Below are 25,181 nucleotides of genomic sequence, written 5' to 3'. Positions count from 1 at the left end.
TCTTTGTCCAGCTAATAATGATAAAATATTCCTCTCTTCAATTAAACTGACAGCTCAGTCACAAGTTACGAGGGGCGTTTGAAAAGTCAGTGCAAAAATAAAAAATACTTACGTGTTTGAGGTAAACGTTTTTTATTGTTCGACATAGTCTCCTTTTAGACTTATACACGTCGTGTAACGCTGTTCTAATTTGTTGATCCCTTTCGAATTATAGGAACTGTCCAAGTCTGCAAAATAGCTATTAGTTGTTGCAGTCACCTCCTCGTTTGAATAAAATCTTTGTCCCGCCAGCCATTTCTTCAAATTGGGGAACAAATAGTAGTCTGAGGGAGCCAAGTCTGGAGAATAGGCGGGATGTGAAACGAGTTGGAATCCTGTTTCCATTAATTTTGCGACCACAACTGCTGAGGTGTGCGCTGGTCCATTGTCGTGATGGAAAAGGACTTTTTTGCGGTCCAATCGCCGGCGTTTCTCTTGCAGCTTGGTTTTCAAACGGTCCAGTAACGATGAATAATATGCACCTGTAGGAGTCTTACTCTTTTCCAGATATTCGATGAGGATTATCCCTTGCAAATCCCAAAAGACAGTCGCCGTAACCTTTCCGGCTGAAGAACTGGTCGTCGCCTTTTTTGGTGCAGATTCTCCCTTTTTAAACCTTTGTTTAGATTGTTGTTTGGTCTCAGGAGTATAGTAATGTATCCATGTTTCATCCACATTGACGAAACGAGGTTTAAAGTCCTGCAGATTCTTCCTGAACAGCTGCAAACCATCCTTGCAACACTTCACACGATTCCGTTGTTGGTCAGGCGTGAGCAATCGCGGAACCCATCTTGCGGATAGCTTTCTCATGTCCAAAAGTTTATGCAAAATATTATGTAGCCCACAGCACTAGCAGTCTGACGCACCTTAACTCTTCTGTCATCCATGACCATATCATGGATTTTATCAATGGTTTCTGGAGTTGTAACCTACACAGGGCGTCCAGAACGTTGAGCATCACTTGTGCCCACATGGTCAGTCACCTGTTTAGTCCCCTAAGGGGATTTGCCTTTCAGTGAGTAATATTTAATCAGCACACGAAATTCTTCTTCGTCCATTTTTGGCAATCACTCGACTTTCTTGATTCACACGATTGCCAAACACAAAGAAATAGACCAATATGGCTGAAATTTGGTATGCGTGCTTTCCAAATATGCTACTAACTAAACATGACCTCGATACGCGCCGCTGGTGCCATCTCTCTGACTTTGCACGGACTTTTCAAACGCCCCTCGTAGCTACGGCAGATCGTTTACAGTGTAAACTGTTACGCTCGTTTGTGGAAGCTCAAACCCCTCAGTCAAACCGAGGTACCCTGTTCGTAGGTAGGCCTAACCGTGTTGTGTTGTACTACATGTATGATGTTCATTTGTTTTGTTTATGAAATAAACACACAAGAGGTTGACTGAAACTGTGTGTCATGGAATTCCTGGTGCATAGAAATATTGTACGGGTGCAATCGATGTTGATGTAGCATTCACAACACCGACGTTTTTGAGATTCCCGATTCTCGCGCAATTTGTCTGCTACTGATGTGCGGATTAGCCACGATAGCAGCTAAAACACCTACTTGGGCATCACCATTTGTTTGCAGGTCGTGGTTGAAGTTTCACATGTGGCTGAAAACTTCCTGTTTCCTTAAATAACGTAACTGTCCGGCGAACGGTCCGGACACTTGAATGATGTCGTCCAGGATACCGAGCAGCATACATAGCAGACGGCCGTTGGGCATTTTGATCACAATAGCCATGCATCAACACGATATCGACCTTTTCCGCAATTGGTAAACGGTCTATTTTAACACGGCTAATTTACCACGAAGAAAATACCGTCCGCACTGACGGAATGTTACGTGATACCACGTACTTATCCGTTTGTGTCTATTACAGCACCATCGATCACAAAGCGAAAAACGTGGTCCAACTAAAACATTCATATTTCTTTACGTACTACACGAATATGTAATAAAAAATGGGGGTTCCTATTTTAAAAAAACGCAGTGGATATCAGTTGGACCTATGGCAGCGACATCTAGCGGGCCGACCATAGCGCCGTATGGTTTCCCCCTTCAAGCTAGACGAGTTTCGTTCTCTGTAGTTTTTTCGTTTGACGCTTATTTCGTGAGATATTTGGCCCGGTCACTATCAATGGACCACCCTGTATATAATATACAAGATCGGGCGCAATATCGATCCCTGTGGAACGCGTACAGTGCTTATTGTCGCTTTTCGATGCGCGCCCATTAGCTGTAGTGGTTGATGCTAGAAACGGCCGCAGCAGCGCCGCTCGGTGTGAGAGAGTGTCGGGGTGTGTGCGCAGGGCAGCACGGGGTGCGGCACGAGCGCGGCCGGCTGCTGTCGTTCGACGTGTCGGAGGTGCCGCTGCAGGAGCGCATCCTGGGGGCGGAGCTGCGGGTGTTCCAGCAGGCGCGCGCCGCGCCCGCCGCCTCCTTCAGCCTCACCGCCTACCAGCTGGTCGGCGACGACAAGATGTGAGTAGCCCGGCCAAGCGCCGCTCTGCCGCGTACTGCCACGTCACTGTGTTCACGACCTGCTGCTCAGGTGTGGCGTTACTGTTACTTTAAACATTGTCATTTGTTACTGTTAAAGCAATGGCAACTCAGACATTTTTATTTATTTATTGCTTATTCACTTTTGCCACATTAGGACCTAAGGGACTTTCTTACATCTGACCAGGAACAGCACATACCAAAACATTACATAACAATAATAATAATAAAACACTGCTTTGCATTATTAATAAATATAATAATTAGCAATACTACTAATGGTAACACTAATAATGATGATAAAATAATGGAGGAATAAAGAATTATTTTAAGTAGTTATTACATAACAAACTCAATGAATAATGTGCATTATTACACTACTGGCCACTAAAATTGCTATACCAAGAAGAAATGCTCATGATAAACGGGTATTCATTGGACAAATATATTATACTAGAACTGACATGTGATTACATTTTCACGCAATTTGGGTGCATAGATCCTGAGAAATCAGTACCAAGAACAACCACCTCTGGCTCTAATAACGGCCTTGATACGCCTGGGCATTCAGTCAAACAGAGCTTGGATGGCATGTACAAGTACAGCTGCCCATGCAGCTTCAACACGGTACCACAGTTCATCACGAGTAGTGACTGGCGTATTGTGGCGAGCCAGTTGCTCGGCCACCATTGACCAGACGTTTTCAGTTGGTGAAAGATCTGGAGAATGTGCTGGCCAGGGCAGCAGTCGAACATTTTCTGTATCCAGAAAGGGCCGTACAGGACCTGCAACATGCGGTCGTGCATTATCCTGCTGAAATGTACGGTTTCGGAAGGATCGAATGAAGGGTAGAGCCACGGGTCGTAACACATCTGAAACGTAACGTCCACTGATCAAAGTGCCGTCAATGCGAACGAGAGGTGACCGAGACGTGTAACCAATGGCACCCCATACCATCACGCCGGGTGATACGCCAGTATGCCGATGACGAATACACGCTTCCAATGTGTATTCACCGCGATGTCGCCAAACACGGATGCGACCATCATGATGCTGTAAACAGAACCTGGATTCATCCGAAAAAATGACTTTTACCATTCGTGCACCCAGGTTCGTCGTTGATTACACCATCGCAGGCGCTGCTGTCTGTGATGCAGCGTCAAGTGTAACCGCAGCCGTGGTCTCCGAGATGATAGTCCATGCCGCTGTAAACGTCGTCGAACTGTTCGTGCAGATGGTTGTTGTCTTGCAAACGTCCACATCTGTTGATTCAGGGATCGAAACGTGGCTGCACGATCCGTTACAGCCATGCAGATAAGATGCCTGTCATCTCGACTTCTAGTGATACGAGGCCCTTGGGATCCAGCACGGCGTTCCCTCCTGAACCCACCGATTCCATATTCTGCTAACAGTCATTGGATCTCGACCAACGCGAGCAGCAATGTTGCGATACGATAAACCGCAATAGCGATAAGCTACAATCTGAGCTTCATCGAAGTCGGAAACGTGATGGTACGCATTTCTCCACCTTACACGAGGCATCAGAACAACATTTCACCAGGCAACGCCGGTCAACTGATGTTTGTTTATAAGAAATCGGTTGGAAACTTTCCTCGTGTCAGCACGTTGTAGGTGTCGCCACCGGCGCCAACCTTGTGTGAGTGCTTTGAAAAGCCAATCATTTGCATATCACAGCATCTTCTTCCTGTCGGTTAAATTTCGTGTCTGTAGCAAGTCATCTTCGTGGTGTAGCAATTTTAATGGCCAGTAGTGTAGTAAAAAGTAATAATTTCCAGTAATAATAATAATAATAATAAATAATAACAATAGACAACTTGGAGAGTACTAGAGTGGGTTCCGGATAGGCCGCTCCTGTCCGAACAAACTTTTAATTTGAAATCAATAATCCGGCACAGAATGCTGAATGGCAAAAATATAGTGGTTTCTTTCATTGACTTCAAAAAAGCATTTGACTCGGTGGATAGAGAGATCCTAGATGGGATCGTCAGAGAATTTGTGGTCAAAAACAAACTAGTAAACATTATCAGAGAAACTTCAACAGGCACGACTTCCAAAGTGAAGTGCATTGGAGAACTGTCCCAACCATTTGAAATAAAGACAGGTGTGCGACAGGGCGATGGATTGTCACCAGTGCTATTTGACTGTGTTCTGGGGGGGAAGACTGTGGGAATTTGGAATTCTGAACTTGAAAATCAAGGGATTAGCCCAATGTGTGTGTGTGTGTGTGTGTGTGTGTGTGTGTCGTTCGGCGAACGTATACGTTAGGATAGTGCGGCCCAATTTGACGTTAATGGCTATGGAAACAGACGACCGTTTCGGTATCGGCTTCCAGAAGACAGCTCAACATTTACAGCAGGGCTAGTCGCCCTCTTTCAGCCGCACAGTACATCCGGTGACCCAGGCTTTTTAATTGTGTCATCTGCTCCGATTCTCTCATTGTCCTTCAGAGCCTCTGTGTGCTGTACACAGTCAATCCCGTAGCGCAACTTGTGCTAGAAAGCTTCCACTTGCTCGCTGTTGAGGGAGCTACTGTGATGTTCATGTGGGTTCCTAGCCACGTCGGTCTGACGGCAAATGAGGCTGCTGGCGCTGCTACCAAAGCTGCAGCCCTCCTAACTCCGTCTGTTAGCTCTTCCATCCCTTCGGATGATCTCAGTGTTACCAACTTTCGGCAGGTGGTGTTACTTTATCGTCACCATTGGTCTTCTGTTCACGGGAGTAAACCTTAGGGAATTAAAACTCTTCCCTGGCTTGGCCGATCTCATCCCGACCCACTAGCCGCGAGATCATTTTAGCTAGGTTGAGCATTGGGCATTATCGTTTTAGTCGTCGCCATTTGTTAAGTGGTGATCCCCTGCCACTTAGTGCTCATTGTCTTCATCTTTTGACGGTTCGCCATTTCCTGACCGAATGCTCTTTTTTTAACAACTTACGTTCTAATGTATGTTTGCCGTCTGTGTTAACGGCTGTTTTAGCGAACGACGCGCAGGCTGTCGACTTCGTTTTTACTTTTTATCCGTCCTAGCAATATGCCAAAGGAATTTAATCTTTGGTTCGGGACCTCTGCTGTCTCTACAGTGTATTTTTTGGACCTTTCTCCTCTGAGAAGTCTTTATTCTTAACTCGCTTTCTTTCCGTCGATTGGGCTTTACGCATCGTCGTTTTTAAGTTCTTTCACTTCTTGATTATCTAAGGTTACGACGTGGGCGCGTATGATCTCAGTTGTTTTTGCGCCATAAAGCGAACCAGAAAAAAGAAAACAAGTGGACAACGGACGTGAGCGCCATTGCTAATAACACGACATCGCCTTCAGCGCCGTTCTGTGGCTCGTGACCCTATCGGTTGGACGAATGGAAAACCGTGGTTTGTCACATGACTCCTGATTTCATTTGGTAAGAGCTGATGGGAGGTTTCTATTAATGCCCAGATCCGGTGAAGCCATGGACCCAAGTTGTCAACAAGGCACTGTCCAAGATTCAAATGGTTCAAATGGCTCTGAGCACTATGGGACTTAACATCTGTGGTCATCAGTCCCCTAGAACTTAGAACTACTTAAACCTAACTAACCTAAGGACATCACACACATCCATGCCCGAGGCAGGATTCGAACCTGCGACCGTAGCAGTCGCGCGGTTCCGGACTGAGCGCCTAGAACCGCTAGACCACCGCGGCCGGCCACTGTCAAAGATGGTGGTCACTCCCTAAAGGCGTGGGCTATGTTTACGTGGAATGGTCTGGGTCCTCTGGTCCAACTTAACCAACTTGGAGACCGTCTGCAGCCATACATGGACTTCATGTTCCCAAACAACGATGGAATTTTCTCAATGTCACATGCCGCAATTGTTCGCGATTGGTTTGAAGAACATTTTGAACAATTCGAGCGAATGATCTGTCGACTCAGATCACCCGACGTGAATCCCATCTAACATTTATGATACATAATCGAGAGGTTAGTTCGTACACAAAATCCTGCACTGACAACGCTTTCGCAATTAGGACGGCTACAGAGGCTTTGGCTCAATATTTCCTCAGGGGACCAACGACTTGAGTGCATGCCATGTCGACTTGCTATACTAAGCTAGGCAATAGGAGGCCTAACACGATATTAGGAGGTATCCCGTGACTTTTGTCGCATCATTGTACAACAAGCGTTTAAAGGAACAGTGCTCTGAAAAAGTGGACATTTCTCGTATTGGCTATCGTTGGATATTCTTTATGGCATTGGTAAATGCTTAACACTGCAACAATGCCTCGAATCGCTTCCTACAATTTCGGTAACCAATCACCTTCGGAAAAGACTGTTTGCAATTGGTTCGCAGAATTTTCTGTCAGAAAAATGGTTCAAGTGGCTCTGAGCACTAAGGGACTTCACATCTAAGGTCATCAGTCCCCTAGAACTTAGAACTACTTAAACCTAACTAACCTAAGGACATCACACACATCCATGCCCGAGGCAGGATTCGAACCTGCGACCGTAGCAGTCGCGCGGTTCCGGACTGAAGCGCCTAGAACCACTCGGCCACCGTGCCCGGCGCTTCTGTCAGGATGAATTTCATGAAGGTTGATGAAAATCGGCTATTGTCCCAAAAATCATCCATGCTGCGCACATGACTGAAGAGGATTGGCATCTGACTTACAGTAAGACAGACTCATTCTTACAAGGGAAATCCAATCGGGTATGTCGAAACCTGCCATGAAATTTTTTATAGAGGAAAAATTCATCGAAAGAAAAATTATGTCAAAATTTTAGCTGCTAAAGTGCACTCCAAGCACGTGTATTTTAAAAACAAATGTTGAAAATTGCCAAATTCGTAGCTCGCCATTTGGCTGTAAAAATGTATCATGCACATATCATTGGTTGACGACACCTTGGTAAACAGGAAACGCGGCACGACGTAATCGTAATTTATAAAGCGAACTTCAGTTTCCGTTGATAGTTACTTTGACACAACTATTCACAATTACTGTTTGGTCTGATCTGCAGGTCACTTAATATCCATAATAATTACCAGTTGCCTTTCTGGTGTCACTAGGTGTTAATAATGGGGATGAAAATGAATTAATTTTCTTTGTGTTTTCTTCATATATGCCTCATTATAACATCTGTATTTCTGCAGAGTTTCATAGTAACGTGGAATCCAACTAATTTTTCAACCTTGTAAAGATGAAATATAAAGAACGTGGTCTGCAGTCGAAATCACGTACTTCTCGTGAAGACCTACATATATGTGACATTCGTTTGAAACATGTCTACATTTCGCTAGGAATTGTGAAAACTTAGGAGAAATGAAATAACTCTGACGAGTCTGTGAACTGTGTTCGAACAATGATTGTTCCGCTAATTAAATTCCAGAACAAAAATACATACCTTCCTAGCCCGAAGAAAACATGCATCAGCATCTACACTATTACTCTGCAATTAACATTTAAGTGCCTAGCAAAGAGTTCATCTAACCGCCTTCAAGCTACTTCCCTACCGTTGCACTCTCGAACAGCACGCGGGGAAAAGAACACTTAAATCTTTCTGTGCGAGCTCGTGAGTTCTCTTATTTTATTATGACGAATATTTCTCCCCATGTAGGTGGGCGCAAAAAAAAGAAAAAAATTCGCACACAGACCTGAGAAAGCTGATGGTTGAAATTTCATGGAAAGGTCTTGTCACTGCGAAAAACGCCTTTGTTTGTATGTATCATATCCGTGGCACTTTCTCCCTTATTTCGCGATAATACAGAATGAGCTGTCCGTCGGTGAACTTTTCGATGTCGTCCGCCAGTCTAACTGATGCGGATTTCACACCACAGAGCAGTCAGTACTGCAGAAGAAAGAGGACAAGCCTAGTGTAAGCATTCTCTTTAGCAGACCTGTTACATTTTCTCATTGTTGTACCAGTCTCTGGTTTGCTTTCCCCACAACATTATCTTTGTGATCGTTTCAATTTCGCTTATTCTAATTGTAATCCCTAGGTGTTTAGTTGAGATAATGACCTTTAGATTTGTGTGATTTATCGTGCAACTGAAATTTAGCGCATTCCGTTTAGTACTCATATCGATGAATTCAATCTTTTCTATAGAATCAGTTATCGCTTTTTTATACCATATAATATCTTGTCTACATCATTTTGCAATTCGTTGCATTTTATGGAAAAGAATGTCGGTAAATTTTTGTGTTGACTTCAAGTAACCATGAATAGGAGATGTTAATAGGTAAAACTATAGAGAAATTCGCAGCTGACGTGAAGATGAAGCTTCTTGTTACCACCTCAAATGGTGTTTAAAAAGCAAATCAGTCAGGTTCTGTGCAACAACTGCCTGCAAATCACACTTTATCGATTCGAGCGGAAAATAGGGAGTCGCTTGTGCAGACTATGAATGCTATACAACAAAGCCAATGAAAAAAAAGAAATGTTTACTTGCAGAAATCCTTTAACTGACTTGGTGAAATCTGGAACGTTGGAGAGAATAATTTTCAATATTACATCCGAAACTACTACTTATCAGTTGTAGAAATTAATTAATTGGTTGACTCTTGCGGTGCACATAATGATACCTCTTTTTTGTCTTTAGGAGGACAACGAAAAGATTGTTAATATAATTCGGATTGCACCTGGAACTAATAGTGCGATTCAGCCTCTCGATAAAAGAAATTTTTCGACAATGTTAAGCGCTCTTCAGAAAGTTCTCGGTCAGTATGATTTCCGATAGCTCTTCGTCATTTTAGGTTTATCTGTGGAGCAGTGTTGATAAAGCTCAGTCATTTGTGCATTGTCAGTTTGCGTCAGCAAGTTTTACGAATCTGATAAGGTACGCCTGATGCAAAGCACAATATGCGGGACAACGGTCACTGCCATTTCCCGTAATTGTGCCTAAATGAAACAAGTAATTACTGTGAAGTGCCTGAATGCATTAATTTTTCTCTTATCAGATATGTCAGAAAAATGTTTGTTTTCGTCATCCTGTAGAACACTTTGCATTTTTGTGGCTGCTGCAGGAAATAAACAAGGAACTGTTTCATTGTTAGTAACACATACATGATTCAAAAATTATCGCAAGAACTATGCTACAGGACTTGTTATAAAATACAGGGTGTACATAAAGTTCGGGAACACTTTCAATTATTTATTGCACAAGGAGGGTGCGCGATCGTGAATGAACATTATCGTGCTAAACTACATTAAAACGTTAAAATTAAAATTGTGACATTAAAAACTAGATCATATTTAGCCGTGTACATATTAAATTAATAAAATTGCCATTTTTTAAAATTTTAATTGTAAAATTATGACATTAGAAATCAGATCGTATTTAGCTGTATACACATTAGAATTAATAAAATGGGCATTTTATTAATTTTAATATATGCAAGGCTAAATACGTCATAATTTTAGTTGGTTCAAATGGCTCTGAGCACTATGGGACTTAACATCTGAGGTCATCAGTCCCCTAGAACTTTAAACCTAACTAACCTAAGGACATCACACACATCCATGCCCGAGGCAGGATTCAAACCTGCGACCGTAGCGGTCGCGCGGTTCCAGACTGAAGCGCCTAGAACCGCTCGGCCACACCGGCCGGCCCATAATTTTAGTTTTAATCATTGTATATATAACTTTATATAAAAATTTGTAGACACAATAATGTGCTCTTTTGTTTTCTTCCTCGCAGTCTGTTTCAACAGAAAACTTGAATATTAGGAAAATTATATTTATTGTTTCTGGGCTTATAATTATAATACTACTACGCAGCCTGAAACGTCCAAAACATTGTGATACTACTCGTTCACAGATTAAAAGTAAGCGAGATAATTTAAGTGAAGCTACTATCCTGGGTGGAAAGTCTCTATCATGGCCAGTAAGCCAACGATCCCAATACATTTACCTGTTCATTTCAAGCAACTTCAATTCCATTCGACAGCAAGTTTCGTTGTAATGTAATAACAACAAACAAGCCTCAAGGGCAAACATTCGAATAATTTGGAACTGGTTTACGATCACAGTGTTTCTCTCGTAGTCAGTTGTATTATGCCTTTTCAAGAACTGGTAGTTCAGAAAGCCAGTTCATGCTGTTAACACAAAAGTACCCAAAAAACGAAAGATGTTTATTAACACTAAAAAACAAAAAACGATAGCAAAAGTTTTTTTCATTCATATTCTGTAGGATCTGCGAGGCCGGGATTCGAACGTGGTCTCCTGTTCACTAGTCAGATGCGGTAACTACTACGCCACCCTGGCTGGCACTGCAGCTAACACAACTGCACGGAATACGCTAGCATGTCCCCCACGCTAATACAAACTCCAATTCAGCATCAGCCCATCTTGATGTTTCCCTTCGTACCTCACAGATAAAGTTGAGACTTAATATGTCTCTGAAACATATAATTTATCTGATCCATATGGTTTATTATAATTTTGAGTTCCATATCTACAAAGCGGGCGAATTCGCGACGTGGTGCCAAAATTTGCGTCCTGACACAATTCCTGTGAATACCCCAGCTTAGGACGTACATATAGTTTCCGTACATATAAGGAGCGATCAAGAGTTTCCATTTGAGGGCGTTGCTGCACGGTATATGCAACGTAGCACACGACACGACTCCGATGCATGTATGTTGTTGTTGTTGTTGTGGTCTTCAGTCCTGAGACTGGTTTGATGCACCTCTCCATGCTACTCTATCCTGTGCAAGCTTCTTCATCTCCCAGTACCTACTGCAGCCTACATCCTTCTGAATCTGCTTAGTGTATTCATCTCTTGGTCTCCCTCTACGATTTTTACCCTCCACTCTGCCCTCCAGTACTAAATTGGTGGTCCCTTGATGCCTCAGATTATGTTCTACCAACCGATCCCTTCTTCTAGTCAAGTTGTGCCACAAACTCCTCTTCTCCCCAATTCTATTCAATACCTCCTCATTATTTATGTGATCCACCCATCTAATCTTCAGCATTCTTCTGTAGCACCACATTTCAAAAGCTTCTATTCTCTTCTTGTCCAAACTATTTATCGTCCATGTTTCACTTCCATACATGGCTACACTCCATACAAATACTTTCAGGAACGGCTTCCTGACACTTCAATCAATACTCGATGTTAACAAATTTCTCTTCTTCAGAAACGCTTTCCTTGCCATTGCCAGTCTACATTTTATATCCTCTCTACTTCGACCATCATCAGTTATTTTGCTCCCCAAATAGCAAAACTCCTTTACTACTTTAAGTGTCTCATTTCCTAATTTAATTCCCTCAGCATCACCCGACTTAATTCGACTACATTCCATGATCCTCGTTTTACTTTTGTCGATGTTCATCTTATACCCTCCTTTCATGACACTGTCCATTCCGTTCAACTGCTCTTCCAAGTCCTTTGCTGTCTCTGACAGAATTACAATGTCATGGGCGAACCTCAAAGTTTTTATTTCTTCTCCATGGATTTTAATACCTACTCCGAACTTTTCTTTTGTTTCCTTTACTGCTTGGCTCAATATACAGATTGAATAGCATCGGGGAGAGGCTGCAGCCCTGTCTCACTCCCTTCCAACCGCTGCTTCCCTTTCATGTCCCTCGACTCTTATAACTGCCATCTGGTTTCTGTACAAGTTGTAAATAGCCTTTCGCTCCCTGTATTTTACCCCTGCCACCTTCAGAATTTAAAAGAGAGTATTCCAATCAACATTGTGAAAAGCTTTCTCTAAGTCTACAAATGCTAGAAACGTAGGTTTGCCTTTCCTTCATCTGTCTTGTAAGATAAGTCGTTGGGTCAGTATTGCCTCACGTGTTCCCACATTTCTAAGGAATCCAAACTAATCTTCCCCGAGGTCGGCTTCTACCAGTTTTTCCATTCGTCTGTAAGGAATTCGCGTTAGTATTTTGCAGCTATGACTTATTAAACTGATAGTTCGGTGATTTTCACATCTGTCAAAACCTGCTTTCTTTGGGATTGGAATTATTATATTCTTCTTGAAGTGTGAGGGTATTTCGCCTGTCTCATACATCTTGCTCACCAGATGGTAGAGTTTTGTCAGGACTGGCTCTCCCAAGGCTGTCAGTAACTCTAATGGAATGTTGTCTACTCCCGGGGCCTTGTCTCGACTCAGGGAGTATCATAACTCCCATTTCATCTTCATCTGCCTCCTCTTCCATTTCCATAATATTGTCCTCAAGCACATCACCCCTCTATGTACTCCTTCCACCTTTCTGCTTTCCCTTCTTTGCTTAGAACTGGGTTTCCATCTGAGCTCTTGATATTCATACAAGTGGTTCTCTTTTCTCCAAATGTCTCTTTAATTTTCCTGTAGGCAGTATCTATCTTACCCCTCGTGAGATAAGCCTCTAAATCCTTACATTTGTCCTCTAGCCATCCCTGCTTAGCCATTTTGCATTTACTGTCGATCTCATTTTTGAGACGTTTGTATTCGTTTTTGCCTGAATCCTTTCATCAATTAAATTCAGTATCTCTTCTGTTACCCAAGGATTTCTACTAGCTCTCGTCTATTTACCTACTAGACCTTCTGCTGCCTTCACTATTTCATTCCTCAAAGCTACCCATTCTCCTTCTACTGTATTTCTTTCTCCCATTCCTGTCAATTGTTCTCTTATTCTCTCCCTGATGCAGGTGTATAAGCACCGAATCTATAGGCAAGCGATTAGTGTGGCATTCGTGTCTTTCCGACGTGTGTGCGGTAAACGCAGAAACGTGTACTCTGCCAACGTTATTACCAAATGCGTCCAAACAGGACGAACGTGCTGTTGCTCTTTTCTTGGCTGTTGAAGGATAAATATTGGTAGACATACGTCGGGTAATGAAGAATGTGTATGGGGCAGCTCGTGGAATGGTGCACCAAGGAGTGTTCCTGCTTCATGATACCGCATGTGCCCATACCGCGAATGTCGTAACCCATGTCACTCCAACTCAGGTGGGAGATCTCTACCCATTCGATTCTTACGCCTTAGATCTCGCGTAATAGACGAGACGCCGAAATTGGGAAAATTTTCCACTGGACTTCGGGATACGGACAGTGTTTCTTCTCTCGCTACATCCGCGACTGGTATAGGAAAAGGTGGGAGGGGGTTGAGGAAATGATACAAGTCCACTGTATACCCCCCTCGCTAAGAGCCATACGATGGTTTGCGGAGTGTAGGTGTTGGTGTTCTCTGCGAAAAAATGGTTCAAATAGCTCTGAGCACTACGCGACTTAACTTCTGAGGTCATCAGTCGCCTAGAACTTAGAACTAGTCAAACCTAACTAACCTAAGGACATCACACACATCCATGCCCGAGGCTGGATTCGAACCTACGACCGTAGCGGTCGCTCGGCTCCAGACTGTAGCCCCTAGAACTGCACGGCCACTCCGGCCGGCTCTCTGCGAAAACTGCAACAGTGAGTGTATAGGAAGCGTGCTAAACAGAAACCTGGAAAGGGTAAAGATACTTTGCCGGTTCTCTAGTACACGTGTCCCACTGTCATGGACTTGCGTCATTAGGTACTCGATGTAGAAGTCGAGAAAATGTGACAAGATGGCGTGAACGTGGATTTACTCACCGAGAACAGTGGTGCCGGCTAGACGCGCTGGAATTGTACTCAGATCCCCGTCCGACCATTCAAATTTGCATTTTCTGTGAAGAAAATTCCGGGATGGTTCCTTTGAAAAGGACCCGTTCGATTGCCTTCTGCATCCACCAGTTCGCGGTCTCTAATGATGTCATCGTCGAATACACACTATTCTCCTTTCGCCCCTCTCTTGAATTTTGTCTACCGTTGGCGGTGTTGCTCTTAGCGACGCCTCTGCCGCTAACTAACCTTTTGTCATGTGAGAACAGCTGTAAATATTGGTCAACAGAAACGAAAGGGGCCGGCCGCCAAATGAAATCTGTTGTGTCGCTTGTTGCTGAGACTTTGACCTCTCCTAGACTTTTCAGTCGTGTCTGCCAGGCAGCGGCGCTTCTGAGCTGTAGGAAGCGACGCCCAATTGAAGGCTGACGTCATGCTAGGCACTTGTTCCACGGAATGCGACAAGCGCACGCTACGCCGAGAATCACACGCGCACATCTTCCTCTGCCTCACGTTACTCGACAAATTGTAGAGGCTCCGTGTAACTGTGCAGTTCTTTGCGAAAACTGTGATTTATTACATCCGCATGTTTTGCATTCTACCGTATTTTTGGATGGTGATAGTTTCCTCTTGGCTAAGAGATTCCGAGCGCGAAGGTGCTATTGGGATCTCTCGACGGGGATGTCGTCATAACAAAAAGCATGTGCTTCTCTTAATTTTCTTTCTTTTCTTTTCCTTTTGTGTGTGGATTTTTTTCTTTTTACAGCCCGGTACAGAGTTATAATGGGACGAGGAAGCATGACACACCAATATACAGTGCATACTTCGAGCTTAACCTCGCCCACGAATGATGTCTTTATCATCTTTGAGGCTCTGTCTTGCTCAGTGGCGCAGCTATAGGGGCGGGAGGGATGCGGTCCGCACCGGGTACCAGCTCCGTGAGATTGGTGAATCTTGTTAGGTTCTCTGGCACAAGTTGTAAAAATATTTATTTTTTTTCGCCATTTCATCCGTGACACTTACGGAATTGGACGGGCAACTGGAGAGCTTATTGACTTGGGCCTGGTCCTTTTGCACACATACGAAATTGGATACTGACAGGTTTCAGATAGATTATATAATGGTAAGACAGAGATTTAGGAACCAGGTTTTAAATTGTAAGACATTTCCAAGGGCAGATGTGGACTCTGACCACAATCTATTGGTTATGAACTGTAGATTAAAACTGAAGAAACTGCAAAAAGGTGGGAATTTGAGGAGATGGGACCTGGATAAACTGACTAAACCAGAGGTTGTACAGAGTTTCAAGGAGAGCATAAGGGAACAATTGGCAGGAATGGGGGAAAGAAATACAGTAGAAGAAGAATGGGTAGCGTTGAGGGATGAAGTAGTGAAGGTAGCAGACGATAAAGTAGGTAAAAAGACGAGGGCTGCTACAATTCCTTGGGTAACAGAAGAGATAATGAATTTAATTGATGAAAGGAGAAAATACAAAAATGCAGTAAATGAAGCAGGCAAAAAAGAATACAAACGTCTCAAAAATGAGATCACAGGAAGTGCAAAATGGCTAAGCAGGGATGGCCAGAGGACAAATGTAAGGATATAGATGCTTATCTCACTAGGGGTAAGATAGATACTGCCCACAGGGAAATTAAAGACACCTTTGGAGAAAAGAGAACCACTTGTATGAATATCAAGAGCTCAGATGCAAACCAAGTTCTAAGCAAAGAACGGAAGCAGAAAGGTGGAAGGAGTATATAGAGGGTCTATACAAGGGCGATGTACTTGAGGACAATATTATGGAAATGGAAGAGGATGCAGATGAAGACGAAATGGGAGATAAGATACTGCGTGAAGAGTTTGACAGAACACTGAAAGACCTGAGTCGAAACAAGGCCCCGAGAGTAGACAACATTCCATTAGAACTACTGACAGCCTTGGCAGAGCCAGTCATGACAACTCTATCATCTGGTGAGCAAGATATATGAGACAGGCGAAATACCCTCAGACTTCAAGAAGAATATAGTAATTCCAATCCCAAAGAAAGCAGGTGTTGACAGATGCGAAAACTACCGAACTATCAGTTTAATAAGTCACGGCTGCAAAATACTAACGCGAATTCTTTACAGACGAATGGAAAAACTAGTAGCAGCCGACCTCGGGGAAGATCAGTTTGGATTCCGTAGTAATATTGGAACACGTGAGGCAATACTGACCCTACGACTTATCTTAGAAGCTAGATTAAGGAAAGGCAAACGTACTTTTCTAGCATTTGTAGACTTAGAGAAAGCTTTTCACAATGTTGACTGGAATACTCTCTTTCAAATTCTGAAGGTAGCAGGGGTAAAATACAGGGAGCGAAAGGCTATTTACAATTTGTACAGAAAGCAGATGGCAGTTATAAGAGTCGAGGGACATGAAAGGGAAGCAGTGGTTGGGAAGGGAGTGAGACACGGTTGTAGCCTCTCCCCGATGTTATGCAATCTGTATATTGAGCAAGCAGTAAAGGAAACAAAAGAAATATTCGGAGTAGGTATTAAAGTCCATGGAGAAGAAATGACAGTGTAACTCTGTCAGAGACAGCAAAGGACTTGGAAGAGCAGTTGAACGAAATGGATAGTGTCTTGAAAGGAGGATATAAGGTGAACATCAGCAAAAGCAAAACGAGGATCATGGAATGTAGTCGAATTAAATCGGGTGATGCTGAGGGAATTAGATTAGGAAATGAGACACTTAAAGTAGTAAAGGAGTTTTGCTATTTGGGGAGCAAAATAACTGATGATGGTCGGAGTAGAGAGGATATAAAATGTAGACTGGCAATGGCAAGGAAAGCATTTCTGAAGAAGAGAAATTTGTTGACATCGGGTATAGATTTAAGTGTCAGGAAGTCGTTTCTGAAAGTATTTGTATGGAGTGTAGCCATGTATGGAAGTGAAACATGGACGATAAATAGTTTGGACAAGAAGAGAATAGAGGCTTTTGAAATGTGGTGCTACAGAAGAATGCTGAAGATTAGATGGGTAGCTCACATAACTAATGAGGAGGTATTGAATAGAATTGGGGAGAAGAGAAGTTTGTGGCACAACTTGACAAGAAGAAGAGACCGGTTGGTAAGACATGTTCTGAGGCATCAAGGGATGATAAATTTAACATTGGAGGGCAGCGTGGAGGGTAAAAATCGTAGAGGGAGACCAAGAGATGAACACACTAAGCAGATTCAGAAGGATGTAGGTTGCAGTAGTTACTGGGAGATGAAGAAGCTTGCACAGGATAGAGTAGCATGGAGAGCTGCATCAAACCAGTCTCAGGACTGAAGACAAGAACAACAACAACGAAATTGTAGCGCTAAAATAGCATGTAAACAAAAGTTATTCTCACAGCGTACATGAGACTGTGATGTCAATTATCTTACACTGTCCAGTCACATTAATGTGACAACCTACAGGGATGTGGAGCCACGCCGACTGCAGTGGCGCGGCCAGCTGCAATAGGTTTCTCGTTTGAGGATCCATGCCGCTAACAGCCCGATAGAGATGGTCCCACAGAGACTTGATTGGGTTTAATGGCTCAAATGGCTCTGAGCACTATGGGACTTTGCTTCTGAGGTCATCAGTCCACTAGAACTTTGAACTACTTAAGCCTAACTAACCTAAGGACATCACACACATCCATGCCCGAGGCAGGATTCGAACCTGTGATCGTAGCGGTCACGCGGTTCCAGACTAGCGCCATTTGAACCATTTTTGAACAATCATAGCTCCGTAGGTAACCGCAAACTTTTTTCCATGAAGGCAGTGGCCATTACTTTGAAATAATAAACAATTTTATTAATTGTGGTCATAATGGCTGCGTTTCGGAACCGTGACTGTGTGAAATAGTTGTTTATTTGTATTTTCTGCTACCAGTTACTTTTATGTCTTCTGTGTTTAATTCAACATATTGCAACTCGTTTGGAGCCTGTTCTGCCCGTTTTCAGGCGTTTATGCATACAGAAAATTGTTACTTAATAATAAATTGCCCTGTTTTGACATAAACGTTTTGTTCGCTTTACGCTGCTTGAGTGGTAGCCGATTTTTTTTTTTTCGTGGGTGGGGGTGGAGTGGGAGGGGGGGACAATTGTTGATCAGAAATTGATGTACAGTGATGCCTTCTTCTAGTGTGGATCTGTGTCTCATTATTTATTGTGACTGATGCCACAGCCTTTGCGGTATGCAGATAGTTTTGCATTAGTTATGGTGCGATAATCGTATGATACATTTTTTTTTATACGGCAGTTGTTCACTCACGATTCTGGCATCCCAAAGCTTCGTTTGCATTATTGGTACACTGGCAGAGCTGTTGTGTAACATTACACAAGTGCACTCTTTGTTTGGGCGCTGTTTCTTGACCTACTTCATTGCACGTATTTCTCTCTATACACGTAAACAATATACGCTTAATACAATATGGAGGCCGTGCAGTATGTGGATGTGTACCGACTTTCGAATTTGTAGCGATATTCGCGATAATGAGAGTCTTGAGTTCGTTTGTTTCACATTGGCACATCTTGCGTTAGAACTGGCTGAAGGCTGCTGAAGAATTTTGAGTTTTTGAATTCGGTTAACTCATTAAGAATATTATCTCCCTTTTTTGTATTGAAAAAGAAAATTTTCAATTCGTGTATGATATCCATTCTTTTACTTTTTTCTTTTTTGTGCAAAATTTCAAAGTTGTGTTCAATTTTTAAAGGGTGATCTTAGTCTTTAACGTGTGTTTCTATTGCAGATTGTTACCTTTATCTAGCAGTCGGTAGCAGTCTATACTTTCTTTAAATCGAGTTCTGGAATTTCTGCCTGTTTGGCCTATGTAACATTTGTTGCATTGGCTGCAGGTAGTTTTGTAAATGCCAGAAGCATCAAGATCTGTATCTGGCGATTTTATTGAAGTTGTTGCTGATGCCGAAGCTGACTTTTACATCTGTGTTTTTGAACAGCCTGCTAATTTGTGAGATATTATGCCAGGATACGAAATTTTACCTATTTAACTGCTGGGGTGCTGTCAGTTTTGAGTGTAGTTTGATGTTGTTTTTCAGTTTTTTTATCTGTTGTGACATTTTATTAAAGAGTAAAGGATCGCGTGCATTGTTTATTGCGGTTCATTTTATGGTTTCTATTTATTTTTCGAGTTCTGTATGATGAACTGGGAATTCGTGGGCTTTGTATAGTTGTGCCTGTACCAGTAGGTTTTCTGTAAAAACTGAAGCCAAATTTTGATTTGGTTTTGATATTTTCATATCAAGAAAAAGCATGGTGGTGTTCCCTTAAGGCTCAAGAAAGGGATCCCATTAATGAAGGACCAGAGTGGGGGAACGATGCTTTACAATAGCAGATGAGAGCAAATTCAAAGCCTTTGGGACAGACAGAAGAACTGTGATACAGCGAAATCCAAATGCGCTACAGGCTAAAGATTTGCAACCTATTGTAAAACTTGTCTGGGGAAAGTTTTTTGGTAAGGAGGTGCATTTGTCATCAGATGCGACGGAATTTATTTATGACCGACAGCAAGCAATATCTCAGCATCCAAAAGTATTTACAGAGAATCGTGAAGAAATTGTGAATTAGATTTACTCCCAAAATGTTCCTCTTCATAGTTTGCTAAAGAATGGTCTCTTTATAATGGTAAATAAATTATTTAGACACCATCTCAGTCATCAGAACTTAATCCATACAGTTTTTATCACACGAACTCAGGAGTACTACAGCCAACTCGAAATAAGATATGAAAAAGGAGCTGAAGAAAGAATGGGAACTAATTAGGCCTGAGTGCACCGTAAAAAACAGTAACATGCAAGAACTTTTGGAAGCTGTTATAATGTCAAAGGGATATACTACGAAGTATTGAGTTCCAGTATTATTCCTGTTTTTAAGAGCAGTTACGTTGCGACTCACAGACAGGCCCGTGGACGATATACGCAGATGTCAGCATTTGAGGGAGGAAGTGTAGCTGGGCTCAAAGAGAGCTGTTTAAGTAACCTGCGAATCCCTCGACATTTGAATAGGAGCGATGCACTATTCAACAATGTTGCCAGAAAGGGGTGAACCATGGCCGAACACAGCGTCAAGAAGGAAGCGATACAACGCGAGGACGGAGCAATCGTTAGAGAGGCTCTCAGAGCCCCGGATTCATCCGACGTGCAAATGGTGCTTCAGTGATCAAAAGGACCGTTAACAGGCGGCTAACAGAAAAGGGACTGAACGCTTTTACAGTGGTGTCAAGCACATTCGACCTGAAGTATTATTGCCTGGAGTAGAATTGTTTTCGATGACGAGATCAGCTTCGAACTGAGTACCGGTGCCAGCAAAGACATGTCTGGAGACGCCCTGGATGGCGATGGGATACAAACCTGACTATGGCCTGCCATACAGCCCGACAAACATGAGTGATGGTCTGCGGTACCATTTCATTTCATAGCAGAACCCCTTTGGTTGTCATCCGCGGTACCCTTACGTCCACGATATTCTACTCGTTTTGTTGCCCATCATGGCAAGCCATACTGGAATTACATTTCAGCAAGATAATGCCCGTCCGCATACGGCGAGTGTTCCTACCGCTTGTCTTTGTACTAGCCAAAGCCTACCTTCGCCAGCAAAGTGGTCGGATCTCTCTCCAAATGACAACGTTTGGAGCAGGGCACTCCAACCACCTTGGGATTCTGACGATCTAACTCGCCAAATGGACATACTTTGGCACGATATCCCTCGAATGTCATCCAGTGACTATAGCAATCAATGCCAAGCCGAGTAAATGCTTGCATAAGGGCCAGAGGTGGACCAACGCATAACTGACTTGCTCAATTTGTGAAACTCTCCTTCTTGAATACGTCATCCACAATCATTTGTTTGTCACTATATGTACGTAACATCTATCGATTTTCGTCCCGTTCGGTTAACTTTTGCGTAATGCCTGGTTATTTTTTTTAAACCTCGGAGGGTATTATTTAAAAATTGTCTTATTTTCTTACTTAAGAAATCATTTTCCATAGCATAAATTTATTAAGAGAATAGTTTTTCGTTTCGCGAATTTCATTTGTTTCTTACATGTAAACTGCGGGCACCCCTTTTACAAGTTTCCAATTCACTCAGGATTTCTTAATGCAACGTGCCTATGGAGTGCATGAAATGATTACTTTTACAAATCAATAGCAGAAGCGCTTCTGAGGTATTAGGTATCGACCCATGCTGAAACTCCCATATTAATAAATGGTGTAGCCTCCGTGAGCGGCAGTGCAGGGGCAGACTCTGACATCCAGTCGGTCGTACAGAAGGCGAATGCTGTCCTGGGTACGTTACGCACTGCCTGCTCGACCTGTTCATGTAGTTCTGTAAGGGAGTTGTTGGTTGACGAGTCGCGCGAGCCACTTCTCCTCCCATCATATACCACACGTGCTCGATCACAGACAAGACCAGGGAAGTAGCTGCACGTCATTAGATTAGATTAGATTTACTTTCATTGCAATTGATCCGTAGTGAGGAGGTCCGCCAGGATGTGGAACATGTCAGAAAAACAACAATACATGACAAATATTTACAACTAAAACAAATAAGCTAATGTACCATTCCACAGGTCCCAAGTGGAATGATCGTCATTTTTTAATGAACACTAAGAGTCATTTTACAAATACTAATGCACTGAATTTAAAATAAAAAAGTTTTTTATTTATTTATAAGGTAATACAACTACTGTAATACTTATTTACAATGAACATATTACTGCACTGAAATGGTGCAGAAGTTAGATTATACTAAAACACACACACACACACACACACTCTCTCTCTCTCTCACACACACACACACACACACACACACAGACACACACACACGCACACACACACACACACAAATTTTCAATGAACACATTACTGCACTGAAATTGTGCAGAAGTTATGTTGTACTTATACACTTATACACAAATCAGTTGGTTTTACTAAGAAATTCATAAGTGGAGTAGAAGGAGTTGGCCACCAATAAATCCTTTAGGCTTCTCTTAAACTGAATTTCATTGGTTGTTAAGCTTTTTATGGTTGCTGGCAAGTTATTGAAAATGTGTGTTCCTGAATAATGCACACCTTTTTGTACAAGACTAAGTGACTTTAAATCCTTGTGAAGATTATTCTTATTTCTAGTACTGATTCCATGAATTGAGCTGTTGGTTTGAAAAAGTGATATATTTTTAATGACAAATTTCATTAAGGAATAAATATATTGGGAAGCAGTAATTAGTATCCCTAGTTCCCTAAACAGGCTTCTGCAGGATGTTCTTGAGTTCACACCACATATAACTCTCACTGCACGTTTTTGTGCCCGGAAAACTTTAGCTTGGCTTGATGAATTACCCCAAAAAATAATCCCATATGACATTGTGGAATGAAAGTAACCATAGTATGCCAGCTTTTTCATTTTTATATCCCCTATGTCTGACAAAATTCGCATTGCAAACAGAGATTTGTTAAGACGCTTCAGCAGTTCTGTGGTGTGCTCCTCCCAGTTGAATTTATTATCAAGCTGTAATCCCAAGAATTTAACACTGTCCACTTCTTCTATCTTCTTGTCATCGTATGTTAGACATATACTCTTGGGACACCCCTTACAAGTTCTGAACTGCATGTAGTGTGTTTTTTCAAAGTTTAGTGACAAAGAATTGGCTAGGAACCAGTGATTAATGTCCACAAATATTTTATTGGCTGATCTTTCTAAGACTACACTTGATTTGCTATTTATTGCAATGTTTGTATAATCGGCAAACAAAACAAACTTGGCATCTGGTAATGTTACTGATGAAAGGTCATTGATATACACAAGAAAAAGTAAGGGCCCCAAAATGGAACCTTGTGGGACCCCACATGTAATTAGTTCTCAGTTGGATGATGCCTGATAGCTTGATACATGTCTCTTTCCTAATAACACCCTTTGTTTCCTGCCAGAGATATAAGATTTGAACCGTTTTGCAGCATTTCCTGTTATACTGTAATATTCTAGTTTACTTAAAAGGATATTGTGATTTACACAGTCAAATGCCTATGACAGATCACAAAATATACCAGTTGCCTGCAATTTTTTGTCTAATGAATTAAGCACATTTTCACTGTAAGTGTAGATAGCCTTCTCAATATCAGAACCTTTTAGAAATCCAAACAGTGACTTTGACAGTATGTTATTTGAGATAAGATGGTTATAAAGACGACTGTACATTACTTTTTCGAAAATTTTTGAGAATGCTGGCAACAGTGAAATTGGACGGAAATTTGATGCTATTTCTTTATCTCCCTTCTTAAACAGTGGCTTAACTTCAGCATATTTCAGCCATTCAGGAAATATTCCACTAATAAACGACTCGTTACACAGATAGCTTAATATATTACTTAGCTCAGAATCACATTCTTTAATTAACTTTGTTGATATTTCATCATACCCACTAGATGTTTTTGATTTTAAAGATTTTATGATGGACATTATTTCTGTTGGGGTAGTGAGGGTCAAATTCATCTGGTCTAAGGTAATCCATAGCAGCATCTACCGAACCTGACAACCCCATCTTTTCAGTAACAGTTATAAAATGTTTGTTAAAAAGTTCTGCAACACTATACACATCTGTCACCAATGTATCATTTACTCTTAATGCTATTTGTTCCTCTTCATGTCTGGTTCTACCGTTCTCCTCCTTCACTATATCCCATATTGTCTTTATTTTGTTATCTGATATGACTATCTTTTCCTTGTAATATATTTGCTTTGACATCCGTATTACAGTCTTTAATATTTTGCAGTATTTCTTATAATGTGCTATAGCATCAACATTGGAAATGTTTCGGATTGACAGATACAGTTTTCTTTTTGTTTTACAAGATACCCCTATTCCTCGAGTAATCCATGGCTTCTTTGTAGACTTTGCTCTAACCTTGGTAAGTTTTGGGGGAAAGCAGTGTTCGAATAAGGTGAGCACTTTATTAGCAAAAATGTTATATTTTTTCATTCATGCCATGAGCACTGTAAACATCAGTCCAGTGAATGTCTCTGAGGAGTGTCCTAAAATAATCAATTTTTGGCTTACTGATTACCCTCTTGAGCTCAGATTTAACAGATTTTATATCCTGTTCAGTATTAACATTTAACAGAAGGAACTGCATGTCATGGTCTGAGAGGCCATTGACTATTGGTTTTGTAATATAATTTTGTTCATTGGACTTTTCTATAAAGATATTATCAATGGCTGTTTGTGAGCAAGTGGCTATCCTAGTGGGGAACTTTACAGTGGGAATTAAGTTGAATGATAGTGTTACTAACTCAAATAAGTTCTTATTGGGAGAGTCTTTAAGGAAATCTACATTGAAATCACCAGCAACCACTATTTCTTTGTTTTTGGTTGTTAAATGGGCCAGTACAGCTTCAAGGTGGTTGACAAACAGATTAAAGTTACCTGCAGGTGCTCGATATACACTTAATACTATGAAGGATTTTTTGTGAAATTCTAATTCTGTTGCACATGCTTCCATATGCTGTTCTAGGCAAAATATATGAATGTCTATGTTCTTGAATTTATGACAGTTCCTGATGAATGTGGCAACTCCTCCTTTCTCCATTTCTGGTCTATAAAAGTGAGATGCTAACCTAAACCCAGTAACACTTAAAAGTTCTATACCAGTGGTCACATGATGTTCAGAGAGGCAGATTATGTCAGCTCGGTTTGAAGACTCTAATTCGTCTATGCAGATAGTTAATACATTAATTTTATTTCTCAGTCCTCGAATATTTTGATGCAATAAAGATAGCTGACATTTCTTATTGACTGGGTTAAAATTGGGTGGACTTAAAATATCTGCTGACAGTTGAAAATTCTTAACCAATGGCTGTTTATGCTGATGTAATAAGCTGGAATTACGTTTTTTGATTTCTTTCTCAAACTGAAGGTTTGTCTCAGTTCTAACCTCTCTTAAAATTTGCTTTCTTTCTGTCCTCCCTACCCTAAAAAAGGGTCTTTTCTGAATCCTATAACCACTGGTGTTTTACCACTCATGACAGTGCCTCCCCCCTTTAAC

At 41.8% G+C, this 25,181-nt stretch overlaps 1 protein-coding gene across 3 annotated transcripts in view; it reads left to right on the top strand.

The window, feature by feature from the left end:
• Positions 1-25,181, top strand: part of LOC126481331 (protein 60A) — a 538,305-nt gene that overhangs the window by 109,137 nt on the left and 403,987 nt on the right. For all 3 annotated transcript variants that reach the window (XM_050105003.1, XM_050105004.1, XM_050105001.1), the window contains exon 2: positions 2,359-2,530. In XM_050105003.1, coding sequence (XP_049960960.1) covers positions 2,359-2,530 — 172 coding nt within the window. The remainder of the gene's footprint in view (positions 1-2,358; positions 2,531-25,181) is intronic.

This window comes from Schistocerca serialis, chromosome 5 (assembly GCF_023864345.2).
Source record: "Schistocerca serialis cubense isolate TAMUIC-IGC-003099 chromosome 5, iqSchSeri2.2, whole genome shotgun sequence".
Classification (NCBI taxonomy): Eukaryota; Metazoa; Arthropoda; class Insecta; order Orthoptera; family Acrididae; genus Schistocerca; species Schistocerca serialis.
This window is presented reverse-complemented; position numbering and strand designations above follow the sequence as displayed.